Source organism: Salarias fasciatus, chromosome 11 (assembly GCF_902148845.1).
Source record: "Salarias fasciatus chromosome 11, fSalaFa1.1, whole genome shotgun sequence".
NCBI classification, from domain to species: Eukaryota; Metazoa; Chordata; class Actinopteri; order Blenniiformes; family Blenniidae; genus Salarias; species Salarias fasciatus.
In genome coordinates this window covers 31155759-31171005 of record NC_043755.1, presented here as the reverse complement: position 1 = coordinate 31171005, position 15247 = coordinate 31155759, and the positions used below count along the sequence as shown (strand labels likewise).

General features: G+C 43.9%; 3 protein-coding genes across 3 annotated transcripts; 2 read left to right on the top strand and 1 right to left on the bottom strand.

The window, feature by feature from the left end:
* Positions 1-120: 120 nt before the first annotated feature.
* On the top strand, positions 121-8295 carry tnfaip8l2b (tumor necrosis factor, alpha-induced protein 8-like 2b). The gene is made up of 3 exons (XM_030103857.1): positions 121-497; positions 4879-5202; positions 6320-8295. The coding sequence occupies exons 2-3, from the start codon at positions 4885-4887 to the stop codon at positions 6560-6562; spliced, it is 561 nt and encodes a 186-aa protein (XP_029959717.1). The 5' UTR covers positions 121-497; positions 4879-4884; the 3' UTR covers positions 6563-8295.
* On the bottom strand, positions 7771-10607 carry lysmd1 (LysM, putative peptidoglycan-binding, domain containing 1). Its single transcript, XM_030103855.1, has 3 exons — positions 10125-10607; positions 9272-9570; positions 7771-8506 (listed from the first exon to the last, which is right to left on the bottom strand). The coding sequence occupies exons 1-3, from the start codon at positions 10377-10379 to the stop codon at positions 8332-8334; spliced, it is 729 nt and encodes a 242-aa protein (XP_029959715.1). The 5' UTR covers positions 10380-10607; the 3' UTR covers positions 7771-8331.
* A 75-nt stretch (positions 10608-10682) lies between these two features.
* On the top strand, positions 10683-14982 carry scnm1 (sodium channel modifier 1). The gene is made up of 8 exons (XM_030103856.1): positions 10683-11032; positions 11152-11222; positions 11307-11395; positions 12643-12737; positions 14241-14341; positions 14423-14535; positions 14617-14722; positions 14793-14982. The coding sequence occupies exons 1-8, from the start codon at positions 10982-10984 to the stop codon at positions 14890-14892; spliced, it is 726 nt and encodes a 241-aa protein (XP_029959716.1). The 5' UTR covers positions 10683-10981; the 3' UTR covers positions 14893-14982.
* Positions 14983-15247: the final 265 nt, after the last annotated feature.

The following is a 15247-nucleotide window of genomic DNA, read 5'->3' as shown; positions in this document are numbered from 1 at the left end:
ACTTGTCAGGACAAGCGGAGGCAGAGCGTCAGCATTACAGACATGAGCAGGGGGGCGAGAGGGACAGATTGAGGGTGAGTGCCAAAGTGTGACGAGCGAGGGCGAGAGAGATAAACAGCGGTTTTCAAGAGTTTGAATTTGATTTTCAGAGGGAAACAAGATAGAGTGGCGAGAGAGAGAGAGAGAGGGCGGGAGAAAGAGCAAGCGAGTGAGAGAGAGAGACACACACACATGCTGAGGGGTGTGTCATAGCAATTTAGTTCCTCAAGGAAGTACAACTCAACATTATCTCAGGACGGGGCGGCGAGCGCAAGTGCAGCAGGGGGGCCGTTTTCAGGGGGGATTCTGCTTCTGGTGAAGATGGAGGGGTCTCCTTAAATGAGCCGGCCTGGGCCGTCGACCTGACTCTCAGAGCAGAGAGAGAGAGAGAGAGAGAGAGAGAGAGAGAGAGAGGAATCTGAAAGACGAGGAGGGAGGGGGACTCGGCTCTCACACAGGTAGGACACGTTTGTTGAAATTCAGAAGAAAAAAAAACTAATGGATGTGGACGTGTGGCGATGTGTCAACGCTCAAGCTTGTGCGTTTTCATCGTTCGGTCCTCAATTAGAAACGAAGTCCGACTGGAAACTGTGCGACTCCCCTGAACTTCCCCATCTTGACTGAGAGCGACGTGCATGTGCCTTCAGTCATGCTGGAACAAGTTCAGTCACAGGCGGCGATGGAGAACGCACAGCGTTGTTTGCACAGGCGGGGGGAGTTGCTCAACGTCCGTCTCCAGGTAGTGGACTTTCCCTCCTGGACTCGGCCTGCTCTGACGTGTGGCTGAGCTCCGGGCAGGTGCTGGAGGTGCCACTCTGTGGAGCCCTGTGCGATGGGGCGCTCCGAGCCGTGGCTCTATGCTGATGACTCCGAACCGTTTCGCTTCCCCTTTGAGCAGCGCAGATGGCGGCTGGACGATTCTTGAGCAACGCCGTGAGGGAAAACTGCAATGTGTGCTCAAAGGATTTCAAAATGCTTTCTTGTCTACTTCATTCCTGTTTAGTTGGAAAAAAAAACAACTGGTCAAAAGTGGTCTTGGCCACTGACAAAGTAAATATGAAACAAAGCGAAGCCATTCAAAGAATAGCATGTGCTACTGGAGGGGGAGATAAGATTAAAAGCAAGTTACACAAGAAAGTGAAGTGAAAAGCGAGACTTCACAGCTCTGCCATCCTGCTCTCAGTTGAGAAACACGAAACGGAAGTGGCAAAACGCTCTTTCGCCCAGAGTTGCTGAGTAAGGATGCAGAAATCCTGTTTTCTAAATTTCTTTCTGTATCTCTGTTTATCACCTGTAAAAAAAAAAAAAAAAAAAAAAAGACACTACTAATCCTGCTCATTGCTAACCTTTCACAAAAATTCCCCACTTGATTTCGGTCTGATTATTTGTGCCCTACTTCAGAAATGATCTCATTTTACGACCTGCTCAGCGGCTGAGAGCGGTCTGACACTTCCTTCTGAAGTGAGCCGTTACTACATGAACACCTGGCAATGAAAGAAAAAAAGAAAAAAAAATCCCCTGTAAGAACAGCACAAAGCTCATTTGACCGTATCAGTAAACGGAGTTTCTCTGAGCTCTGCCAGAGGATTTAACTTCAAAAACACATTTGAAAAAAAAAAAAAAATCCTAAAATAACACCATTAAATAGAAATGCACACAAGACAGATGCAATCTGTACTTGCAAAAACAGCCGGAAACTACTTTTACTAGAAAACCGACGTCCACACGAGTTCATACATGTAGACAAACAGAGGGGCTGAAAGCTGGAGTCATCTGAGGAATGCTAAATATTTACCTCTCCGGCCTGCCTGGACGGCTCTGCCAATCGGCACGCTGCCTCCCAACGTCCATTAACCCAGCAGCGTTTAAAGATTCCACACTGACCGGCCGTTACAGCGACGTCGAGACCGTTCCCGCGGTTCTGATGGTATTAGATCTCACATAACTAGACGGCCGATCGTCAATTTCAGCAGCCATTTGGGAGGGAAACAAACACTTGAGAGTGTAATGCAGCTAGTCTCCGGCGGATGTCAACAACAAACACCTGATAAATGCTTAGAAGGGCCTCTTCATTCTATCTGTACCACAAAATTGTCGCTCGGCTTTGAACGTGCCCTCGGAGTGACCGATCTAATGATGTCCATTACAAAAGAAGCGGTTTGATGGCAATACGCTGCTGTGATGCCGGAACGTTTCAGCGCTCTCCAAACAGTCTCGACGCCCCTGATAGAGCCGCATAAAATAAACAATGTAGATACACAAAAAGCCAAGTAGCGAGCAGCCTCCTGCTGCGGGAGCCGCACTGTGTGGAATACATGCTGATGACTGCACGCTGTGCACGTCCCTCAAGTCCCTACAGTCTTTTTAGCAAATAAATGAGATTGAAGCATGAATCTGAAATAGCTATCACACTGCTCCACTTCCATTATCACCGTTAAGGGAAATTAATCTAATGAATGTTCTTTAATTCCCCGCAGGGAGCCCAAAGCTTTTGTAACAAAGCGCGCGATTAGAAAAGTGCCACTTGTTCAAAATGAATGGTTGTGCATGTGAAATGGGACCTGCTGGGACATCCTATAAAAGTGACTGTGAGCTTAATGTGTGTGAACTCCAGGAACGGAGAAAGTCATAGTAGAGCTGCCTATTCACTTAATATCACAGCTACTGGATGACTTTTTCATTTATTTGTTGGTACGTTCATTCACTCACAGTCCAAGAACTGCATTAAAGCAGCTATCAGTAACTCATTTAACTAAAAGCTTACATATAATATGATGGCCTTTCAACAACCGTGTGGGTGTTTTGTTGTTCTTTCAGCCAGAGAAAGACCCAAGGACAGTAATTACTCCCGGCGCACGCTCGACGTTCCTGCTGAGGCTGTGGAGGACAGCAGGCAGAGACCTGCCTCAGCTATGCAGCCTACCTGCGCTCCTCACATGCATGTTCACACAGGCCAGACGTGAGATTCAGAGCAGAGAAGTCGCACTGCGAGATGTCCTGAACAGTCAGCGTTCTGGACGGGGGAGCTAATAACACAAATCTGAGTGGAGCTGCTGTTTTAACAAAAAAGATTCGTAACGTCTCTGATGACGAGAGAAACTGGACTCAGGGCCTGTTTTCAACTGAAAATGCAGAACTTTTGTGGAGTTTTTTTTTAACTGAGTCTGTTTAGATGAAAACGGTGATCAGAGCCAACAAAAAAAATGCTAACTTTTTGCACACAGCCCCTAAGGAGGAATTTGTTGCTGCTGCTCATCGCTGTCTGTAAACAGGACCTGTTAGGAAATCAAGCATCCTGACCTGGAATTTAGCCGTTACACGTTTGAAAATGGCTTCCTACCTGGTTTACATCTCGTTACTTTGAGTATCCAACTTCATACTCTGATACTTCTTTACTATTTGGGTGACGGGGGAATAAACCCTCATTCCACTTGCCCAGTTTTCACTTGCCTCTCCTCTAATAACAGCATACAAACAAAATAGAGATGCAGCTTCCCTCTGTGACTGATCCACTTTAAATCTGCCTGCTTCTGTTGTTACAGATTAGGGAGGGAAATTAAGTGGAATTAAAAAGGAATTAATTCAAATTGTGTTGACAATCAAAGCTAAACGGCGGATTTTGTAGTTCTGTGCCGTATGCATGCTGATGACCTCCCGGGGGGGTTTCTCTGGCGGTGGATGAGAGGTGTGTTTCAAATCTCAGTGGAAAAATTAAAAGCCCCTGTGGAGTCTTTTCCATGGCTCTTTTCCCTTTTGGTATCATAAGTACATGTCAGATACAAAAACAAACACTCCAGCTATGAATACGAGTACGGCTGTGATTCTCCTGACTGCACCATCTGCGGTTTATTCATCCAGCAGCAAACACACAGGTTAGCGAAGGCTGGTGTGGAGACGGACACCGCCGCCCTGTGAGGAGGGTCAGGATGGGTCTGAAGGTCAGAAAGTCAGAGTCGGGAAGGCAGGTTCCAAACTTCAAATCCCCAGATGCTTCGTAATATTAGAATGAGGAAGGTGGCCATGTGTTCCCCTCCCCGGCCTCCTAGAAAAACAAGCGGTTTAACCTTGAACGTGGCACTTAACCCCCCCAACAAACGGAACTGCTGGTTTTCTGGCAGTAAACTGCCACCAGGTGTGGAAAAAGGTTAACCTTCTGTCGAGTGTGCTCCGAAAAACCCTCAAAAGAAGAGTCAAGACCAACTTTACCAGGGACACTATGTGAGAACAAATTGGTGCTTTAATCATTAATTCAATCCTGACTATGAATATTTTTGCTGACAAACAGGCTCCAGATATGGACAGTGATTGATTATAAAACTACAAACAGAGGAAATCGGAATTTTTTTAATTTTTTTATTTTTTTAATATGAAAAAAGTTTGTTTCCTGCCCTTGCGCCACAGCCTGATATAAATAGGGAAGATAAACAAAAAAAATAAGATTGTCTTAAACTGTCTGAATCAGGTGTGTCAAACATCTGGTCCATGGGCCAATTCCTGACCTGCAAGAGGCTCCTATCAGGCCCACAAAGCCAGCAAGCAAATTGGAAAAATTTCACAGAAACCAGTGATTTTTTTTAATACGAATTTCTGAAGGACACAACGCTGCTGAAACAGCTGCCTCCTTGCAAGCACAATAACAAGTTTGTAAAAACATGCTCAACGCAAAAGCTATGAGAAGTTAGTTGGACATTTCACATTTTTTTTCCACCAGAAGATTTCATTAAAACTGGCTTTACGTTGAGATTGTTTGGTTTTGACCTTTGGTCTGAAATCTTTGTGAATCTGCCTTCAACTAGTTTATTAATCCTGTTATTAAACGTGTGTCTTCTGAACATTCAGGCGATCATGGATGCCTTCAGCTCCAAGGACATGGCCCTGCAGGCCCAGAAGAAGATCCTGAGCTCCATGGCCACCAAGAGCTCCGTGCAGATGTTCATCGACGACACCACCAGTGAGATCCTGGACGAACTGTACCGCGTCTCCAAGGAGTACACGGGAAATAAATCCGAGGCTCAGAAAGTCATCAAGGACCTGATCAAGATCACGGTCAAGATCGGCGTGCTGTTCAGGAACAACCGCTTCAGCACGGAGGAGCTGATGGTGGCCCAGGACTTCAAGAAGAAGCTCCGCACGGGGGCCATGACGGCCATCAGCTTCTACGAGGTACGCCGCCAGACGAAAGTCACAAGTTCAGTGTTCCACTTCTTGTTTCTCACTGATTGCAAAAGAACGCAACTCATTGTGCAATAAGGAGAGAGCTTTAAGGCACAGCATGTACTTCCATACAAAGAGGTGGTGGGAGATGAAGCCACAAGCACAAGTGTTTGTTCTGATTTTAACCAAAATTGCTTAAGGCGTCAGACTTTTTGTAAACAATTAAAGTTTACTTATTGGATTAGATTCTGTTCTGAATAAACCAAGCAGGAATCGGCACCCTGAGTGTGCTTCATAGACGGTTACACAAAGTACAAAACAGTCCACCATTCAAGTCCTGTTCTTGGAATCCTGATTAGCCAATATTGTTTAGTGCAGAGAGTTTTGGGGGTTTTATAAGACTCCCAGCTCATATTAAAGACCCCGTTCACACAGCGGTTCAGTGAAAACGCAAAGCTTTGTGTTGTGTGTGTCTGCTCACTGACAATTCAACGGCTCCCGAAGTGGAACTTTTCACAACAGAACGAGTCCGTCTCCATGGAAATAGAGAAAAAAAAAAAACTTTTTGAAAACGCTCGGGCTCCGTCTCCTTGTAGACGTAGGAAACGCCGTTACGGCTCATGCACTGCTGCAGCAAATAGTTGTTCTGCACATGCACGAGTCGATGGACAGTAATAATAATGTCTAACTCCAGAGTCTCCTGGACTTGGTGGTTTTAGAGTTGACAGTCTCCGTAATAATCTAACTTCTGTCCATATGAATGTCTGTTCTCTCATTGTTAATGCTTATTGTGTATTGCTTTGTGTGGCTTTCTACACATTTCTGCATAAATTGACATCATTTTCAGTTACAGCATAAACAAAATTTTTGTGAGCACAAAAATATAAAACTGATGCATTTTTTAGTTAAATCAGTGTGTAAACGGGGCCCAATAAGTCCACCCCCCCCCCCCCCCCCCCCCATTAACTCCGATTATGCATCAAAATTTCACTTGTAAGGCGATTTGAAAAAAATGAAATGAAATTCAAACAAGAAAAAATCTTTGAAGGTTGTGCCCCCCCCACAGCTTCCGTTTTCACAATGAAGTAAATCAACATAATTACGCCTCTTCTGCTGAACGATGCAGGTGGACTTCACCTTCGACAAGGCGGTGATGGAGGACATCCTGTCCAGCTGCAGGGACCTGCTGCTCAAACTGGTCAACACCCACCTGACGACCAAGTCTCACGGCCGCATCAACCACGTCTTCAACCATTACTCCGACCCGCAGCTCCTGACCAAACTGTACGACCCCAACGGGCCCCTCCGGCCCCACCTCTCCAAGATCTGCAAAGGACTCAACAAACTGGTGGAGGACGAGACAATATGACGCGCGCGACGCGTCGGGCGGACGCTGGGAGATCGACAGGCAGACTCACCCAAGACTCTGAACTCAAACTTTGTCTCGCTGGCAAAGAGGGGGAAAAGTGGTGCGAGAACAAACCTGCTGCCCATCACATGTGGGATAAGAATAAAGTCTGGAGTCATTCCTCAAGTTTTTAATGTGTAGAGGTGTAACGTCGTACAGTCGTGTCTCTATGTCCACACAAACTTGAATATAAAGGGATTTATATAGCGTCAGCTGTCTTACTTGCATATCAAATGAATATCGAGACTTTGAAATGTGTAACTCAGAGCTACTGATACCAGAATGCATCCACTAGAAGAGGTGCGAAATCAGAAAGATGGACTGCATGAACATGTAGAAGAGGGAACAATGGCACTGTAATACGGCACTGACATCTGGTGGTCGGGACGCCGCATCTGCAACCGTGTGGTGAAACGACGGAGGCCGGAGGATCATGATGCAGGAATAAAAGCAAGTGACAGAAAGTGATGCTCACATTCCAGTGTGTTGATTCAAAATGTGTCCAGGAACAGCGTCATTTATCATGTTTATGCCACGGAAAGCTGCCGAATCACGACGGTTCTGAACTGAACTCAGTTCAAACTAGAGACAATTTAAAAAAAACTCACAAAAATTCAACTGGGAGTCTCAAGTCATGATAATCACATTATGATGTCCTCAATTTAACCAGGTGAAAAGTGTCACAGATATAAAATTGCTTTATGAACATTGAAACAAATATACAGTTAATACAGTGTGGCACAATCTCTAAAGAAAGCATTACAGTGATGTGGAGTAACGCATTTGTGGAAAAATCTTTTGAAAGTTTTAAGATCTGTTGCAGATAAAAACTGAAATGAGGCTCGATCAAAGGATCTTTGGCTTTGACCACACTGACGAAACCAGTAAAACGTAGACTGTGATCTGAGGAGGGAGAGTAGATATGAAATGAAAGCAGAGTTTGTGTCCCGTTTATCAGGGAATCCAGTCAGCAGCCGCACTGAGGGCTGAACGGAGCTGCAGTCACCAAGCAGATAGCAGCATGTTGAATAACATCTATAGATTACATCGCTGTAATCTCTGATTTCTAAGAAGTGTCATTTTAACCAGAAGCGGTTTGGCGGAAACGAGTGGAGGAGGAGGATGTGCTTCAGTCACAAAAAGCAACAGAATCGGACCTTCGTGAGCAGAACATTTATTCAAATGTGACTAAACAAAAAGTCATACAGAGTGCAATGAACTTTTTAATTAAAATGAACCATATAATACTATAATGAACCTTAAAAATGTAACAAATAGGATTCCTCTCAAAATACAAATCTATAATATTGCTTTGTGTTTCTCAAAATTTAGCTACACTTAAGTTAAAGTTTTCAGCAGTAACAAACAAACTCATTCATGAGCAACTTTCTCATCATTCCAGTGAATATGAGCGGAATTCTTTACATTCCACTGTTAGAAAACAGCGAAGCAGCATTACACACAGGCTAAAACGGGGCTCACATGACCGAAGCGACATGTGACTGCAACATTTCATACTCTGATTTTTCACAACCTACAGTGTAACTCAAGAAAAATAAATAACGAGGCTGCTAACCCGCAGAATAAATTTGCAAACTGTGGCTGGTCACCTCATAAGGTCCAGTGAGATGGCAGTGAGAAAAGCAAACAGCAGCAGTGGTCTCTTCCTTTATCTGCCAAGGGGACAGCTTCTCTAATGATCACGATAACGAGGCGGTGGAAACATCGTGTCACAGTTCAAAGATCTCGTCCTCCCTGTCTCTCAGCTTCTTGGTGAGTTTGGTCATGGTGAGGGGCGCTGCCCTCTCCTGATGTGTTCTGGGAGATGAAATAACGCTCTGCGACCTCGTGAGTGGCCGCCAATCTGATGTCCTGCTGGCGCACGCCGCTTCGAGGGCCGCGACCCTGCCGAGGAGGAGGGGATAAGAAGACACGGTCAGTCTCAAGATGGAGGAAACTCGGCCTAACTTTCTAAAAGACTGAAGAAAAAAAGAAAAATAACACTGACGACAATGTTTTCATCTCTTAAGCGTGATGCCAAGAAGGCAAGATGAGAAACAGTGAATGAAAAAAATGGAACAAATAAAATATCAACATAACAGCTGAACTTATTGATAAACAGAATTCATTGTTGGTTCCCAGGTTCTAGAAAAGTACAACGGGAGGCAGAGCGTTCAGCTACCAGCCTCCTGTCATGTGGAACCAGCTCCGAGATTCAGTCAGGGAGGCCCACACGAACCCGAACCTCTACTTTCAAGGTTAGACTGAAGACTAATGTTTAGGAAAGCGAACCGATTCAGGACAGTCTGGACCATTTTCTAGTGGAGCTGCTGGAGGTCAAGACTGCTGTAGGACCTTCACCAAGCTTCTCTCGCTTAATGCGTCTCTCTGCCTCCAAGAGAGAAACTTAATGGCCTGACCCTCATCACATCTCCAGAGTGGATTTATGTCTGTGTGTTGCTCTCTGTTGCTTTCTCTCCATTCCGCCATCTCCAGCACTTGCTCATGTGGAATTGTTTGGTTTTTCTCTGTAAAACTGCCTTGAAATGACTGCTGTATTTGGCGTTATTGAAATAAAAACTGAACTGACATAATCTATTACTACCCTGTCAACACTGTTGAACTCTGGTAGGAGGGAAAACTACAGAAACGGTAAATTCACAGCGATACCTTTTTTCTGCGTCATGGCACCCTTTGACAGCAGCCTGCTTGGACTGGCTTATCAAGTCATCCAGCCTCTTCAGAAAGTCCACAGGAGTGAGGTCTGACGAGGCTGGCCCTTCTCCCTCTTCTTGCTTTCTCACAGAGGAGCTCCCATTCTGAAGCCGGGCTTCGTCACAGTCCTCCTCAGTCAAATCCGCCCCATTACTGCAGCCATCCAAGTCTGACAGCACCGGGATTAACAGAGACTTCTTCAGGAATATTGAGTCGTTGGTGTAGAGCCTATTTGCTCTTTTGATTTCCTCCATCTGGAAGGGAGAATATACCAGTGAGCCTTTTAGAAAAAAAAAAAAATAAAACCTATGTGAAGTTTGTCTGAAGCTGGAATTTGACATTTAGACATATTCTAGTGAAATCGGAGGAGTTCAATCATGCACTAACAAATTGACTGTTTCTCAAAATGTTAACTCAAACTGTCATCAGGTTTGAAAAATAGATTAGATCCCTTTATTTGTCCCATGAGGGGGGATGAAAAGAATATAAACAATGAATAATATTTCGGTAAACAATAACTTTAATAATACATATATATATATATATATATATATATATATATACATATTCAGATGTTAATTCATTATTTCTCTAGAACAGTCACTTGGAGCAACTCAGATGTAATCTATACTATATGTGGATGACAGTCAAGTAATGTAACACAATTAGAAAAAAAATATACTACACGACATCTGCAAATGCGCACATATAACCATCAGAAGAAAGAAATTGGCGGTGTTACCAAGAAAGAAGATAAACGATAAAATTTTAAGCTAATTTCAGAGAAACCAGGCAGGATCGTACTTACAGACACTCCGTACTTGAGAGCCAGGCCTGGGAGCGTCTCTCCGGGCTGGATCGTGTGTTCGAGCCGCCACTGGCGGACCGGAGACAGCGGAGATCGGATCAAACTGCCGTAAGACTTCGAGCGGCTCCCGCGGAGGAGACCCGGATTCCCCCTGCACGGTGAAGGTGCTCGCGCTCCAGACATGGTCGTGCAAACGCCCGGATGATGTTGTGAAACACGGCCACCTGTTGTTGTCCGGGTCGCGGTGAGCACCATGAGTGGAACCGCTTCACTTCTTTAGCTTCTTAGTTAGCATGCTAGCTAACTTATCGACTTAATTAACGTTGACGTCCAAGAGTCACGTAAACGACAACTTGTTGAAAACTTAAAATTCCGCTTTGTTTTGAGGTGGAGCTGCCTGGCCTGTCATATGGAAACCGCTGAAAAGTCAAACTTGTTCAAGTTTGTCTTGTTTAATCACAGTGAGCCTCTGTCTGTCTGCTAGGCATGTTGCCATGGCAACGTGCGTGACCCGTCATGAAGCGCGCTGCATTCACGACACATCGGGAAACTAAATCAAATACAGGAAGAACTTCACTTTATAGTAAATATAAGGTCGACTTATCAATATTTGGCTCTTAATTCATTCAAATTTATGTAAAACTCTATAGTTTTACATTTACAAGTACTTGGTGGAATAGGCTTTTGAATTACTTTTTGACTTAAAATACGCTCTCGAAATGAGCGCTTCTATTTAGTGTTTCCCATTATGTCTTGTACACTTGAATGCAACACTGCTAACAGGAACTAGCTTACCTTAGTCGTGGAGTGACGAGCCTTTAATTAACGTATTTTAAGGTTTTTTAACCAATATAAAAATGTCTTTCAAACGAGAAGGTGACGATAAGAGTCAGCTGAATATCCTCAAGGTGAGTATGTTCTGGAAAAGCGGTTCGTGTTGCAGTAGACATGTTGTTGTTAGCATGGCATAAGCTAGCATTGTAGCTAGGAGCAACAGGAGTTTACCAATGTTTTTCTTATGTTTCAGAAACGCCGTGTTTCTGATCTTCTGTCTCATTTTATCCCAGATGATGAGGCTGCTCTCATGAAAAATGGAAGGTTGGGACGTCAGGACCCTAAAACCTACTCGTTGTGGTTGTTGATTTGAGGTTTAAATGAGCAGTGTGTGTTTTTGTTCTACAGATACACGTGTCTGGTTTGCGCCTACCGTCCAGTGTTTGACACAGTCGACATGCTGACAGTCCACAGAAAGGGCAAGAAGCATCTGGAAGGTGAGAGTATGGAGTCCCCTTCCTCAAAGTCATCCATGTTCATGGTCGTGAGGTGATGGAGCCAATCCCAGGTTTAGGGCAGGTTACACCCTGGACCGCTCACCAGGAGAAACACTCAGAAACTACCACCTTCACACCTGGGACCAATTTAGATCAGTTAACCTCTCGTGCTTGTGTTTGGACTGTGGGAGGGAAGGCATGGGGAGAACATGCCAACTCCACACACACTGACAGGGGCACCGAAAAAGGGAGGGGGGTTAGGGGTCCAGAAAGGCCCCTGATAAAACCATAATACTGAAAAAATGAATATGAATATCTTTTCTTTTCTTTTAATGGGGCCCAAAACTCCCTGGTGGCTCCCCTGCACACAGGCTTGGCCACTGCACCACTGCGCTGCCCCATAAGGTCATTCAGACATTAAATACTGAGATAAATGAATATGTGGTGTAGTTTTCTCAAACTGTATGCTGTTTAAATAAACAGGTAAGATTATATCCCTTCTGTCTTGAGTATTTAGAGTCACTTCTCTTTGTCACTATTGGTAAAAAAAAAAGGCCAGTTTAAGATGCAGTAGCACTGTGAAGAAGCCACGTTAACATAATCCACATTTAATTTATATTTGAGGCATGTTGAATTCAATTTAGTTCCTACACAATAATCTTTTAGCATCTTTGCTGATGAAAAACCCAACAGTCACAAGCATGGGGAACAGTGGGAAGGACAAACAGATTTACCTGGAAAAAACCATGTGTTGGCTGGGTGTTTAACAGAAAGTAATAAGAAGGGATGAGACAGAGAGCATCAAAGAGGTTAAATCCATACACCACAGACTTGACATGGGCAGGACAGAAAGATCATAGTTTTCAAACATTAGAGGTCCTCCATCAAATCACAGGAAGGAGAATGATATGCTGTTTGTGGCATATTACAGAGGAATATAAAAGTATGCAGAATGAAAAAGGAAGAAGCTGCTTTCAGTTAACTCTAATTCTATTGCAGCTTATCTGAAATGGTCCACGGTGACCTGAGGCAACCCGGACTATAAACCTAATCTCGATCCTGTAAGTAGAGATAGTGTTAGCCTCGAACTGAAACTGGAAACTGGGAGCTGGTTCCACAAGAAAGGACCCTTTATACACTTCTATAATGAAGTGCTTGATAATTGATAAATGAGATGTTGTGCACTGTGTCATCTGACTTTAAATAGAACAAAATGACTCATTAAACATGTTTTGCCTTCTGTGCAGGATTAAAAGCTTTTTATGGCAAGAAAGCACAGCTGAAGACTGAAATAACAAAACGGCAACACGAAAAGTATGTTGAGGCTGAAGACCAAACACAGGTGAGGATCTCTCAACAATTTTTTTTAATATGAAGTAGAAACACAGACATTTATGTAAATACAAAAAAGAATCCTAGATTAGGGGAGAACTGTTTTTCACTATTATAGATAATACAAGTGATGATGGTAAAATCCTGGAGGCAAAACTAAAGCTTAAAGAAAAGAGTTAATCCGGCATTATCCAGACTGTTTGTCATTCTGTGCTGAATATTTGCGATTCAGCCCAGCAGTGGGAGACGTGAGTCTGTCTGTCAGCAGGTGAGTGAATCATCAGTGGAAAACAACACGAGCCCAGCAAATGGAGCATTTCTGTGTCTGACTGACCTTCTTCCAGCGTTCAGTATGTTTTTTTCAGAGCTCCTGTGACAAACATATGACTCTGACAATTTACACCATCCATCCGAAGGTGTTTTCTCCTGATGGAAAAGTCGACCTTGAAATGAGGCCAGAGAAACATTTTGGATGCTGTATTGTTCCCAGTTTTTTTTTTTTTCTCTCTCTCTCTCTGTCCTGAAAAGGTCGTTTCAGGCCACATTCACACCGTCAGTGTAATGTGACCCTAGTCTGATCATTTTTGCTCTTATGTGTCACAGATTAGATCTGCTTTTGGTCAACATAAACAGGAAAAAGACGCATAGATTCAGATATATTGAGATTGGATACAAGCCTCATTCATATGTGTAGTTGGAAATAAATCAAATATGTGTCGATATGTGTCAATGAGATCGCTGTGTAACCAGGCTGATCAGATTTTCTTAACTTTGGGTCTCGAACATCATAAAATCTGCGACCATCCGGCTGATTTTGTCACGTAGTGAACACGCGGTAAATTAATGAGAAGCATGGAGTCTATCAGACGGGAGGAAAATCCAGCACAGGGGTCAGTTGAAGAGGTCACATGACTTCTCAGGAAATATTTGCATAAGATGCAATTATGGCCCCTTTTCCTCCTTCTCTGGACAGTTTTTGGCACGCAGGAACCGTAGCATGATCATCAACAACATCATCCACGTCATCCAACGTCATCCTCCATTTTTTTGACTTCATTAGCACAGGGTTCAAAATTAGCCTGGAGTTTAAAAAACGCTACAAGTACTCATGTGTGTTGTTTCTGATGTTGTAGTGAGGCGTCTTTGAATTGAATATGGGTCACTTGATAAAATATGAAGAACCATGTGGTGAAAAAAAACGGATTTCCACAGCAAATCCAGTCTGAGCGTTGAAGACTCTCTGTGGAAAAGCAGCTAAAAGATCTAAATGCATCCGTCTCCTTCCTGCTTGCATCGTCCAAAAGCGGATCCAATCTTTGCCACTGTAAATAAAATGTTTTCCATTATTTTAAGAAGATATTTAGTTTAAGCGGGGATATTTTCATGACACTTGTTTTGAGGGTCTATGTTCTTTTTTGCAGCTCGCTCTGGATGAAGCTGGTTTTCATGTTGATTCTCAACTGAAATGAATTCACCAGATGACCTGAGTTGTTTGGTTTGTTTGTGGTTTCAGGAGTCGTCCAGTTCTGCTCCTTTACTGACACAAACTCGGAAACTTACCCATCATGCTTTGCTGAAGACCGTCCCTTATAACAGCCGCCACAGAAAAACCAGGTTGGTGCTTATCGGACAGATTCAGCTCAGGCAACAAAAAGTAGTTTAAAATCATGTTGTGTGTTTTTTTGTTCTTTGAAGTACAAAATCTGAGAACGAGCCAACGAGCAGAAGCTGTAATCCCAGAAGCAACGTTTACAACCAGACACCATCTGCATGGCGGGAAAATGAAGTTTCCAGTGAAAATCCAACAGGTAAAACATGTCTCAAAGTTTTAATGTCGATCATAGTGTTGATAAAAAGTCACCTGACGTCACCTGACCCGTCGTCTTTAGCCGATAAAGAGGAAGTGACAGGAAGTCCGGCTGCAGCCGCTCAGGAGGAGAAACCCATGACGGCCCAGAGGAGGAGGGAGCTGGAGCACTACCTCAAACTGAAGAGGTGTGTGGTCTAATTCTCCCTCCGGCTGCTGCTGCTGCTGCTTCTTTCTTCATCCTGTGTGTCTCTGCAGTGACGGCTGGCTGCAGGACCGGAGCGGCCGCTGGGTCAAAGACGAGAACGTGGAGTTCGATTCGGATGAGGACGAGCCTGCTTCAGTTCCATCTGCATAACGACTCACCGAGAACCGTGTGGAAACACAGACAAACCTGTACCACAGTGGTACGTCCAGATTATTTCAGTGTGCAATAAAGAGATGACAGAAACAGGAGGAGTCTGTATTTTCTGTTTCAATAACAAACCCACGTGACTGTCAAACACAGACGATGATTTACAGCTTGTCAGCTGATTTACACACAGAAATACTAGAAAATGATTATCAATTCTATTCCAAACCAAATTCCTATTATGGTACACAAACCCACTTCCTCTCAGCTGTTACCACATAGACTGCAGACCTGATTCAGACAGATGCTCTACTTTTTTATATTTTTACATTCATGTGCGTTGGTTGGAACTGCAGTCGAC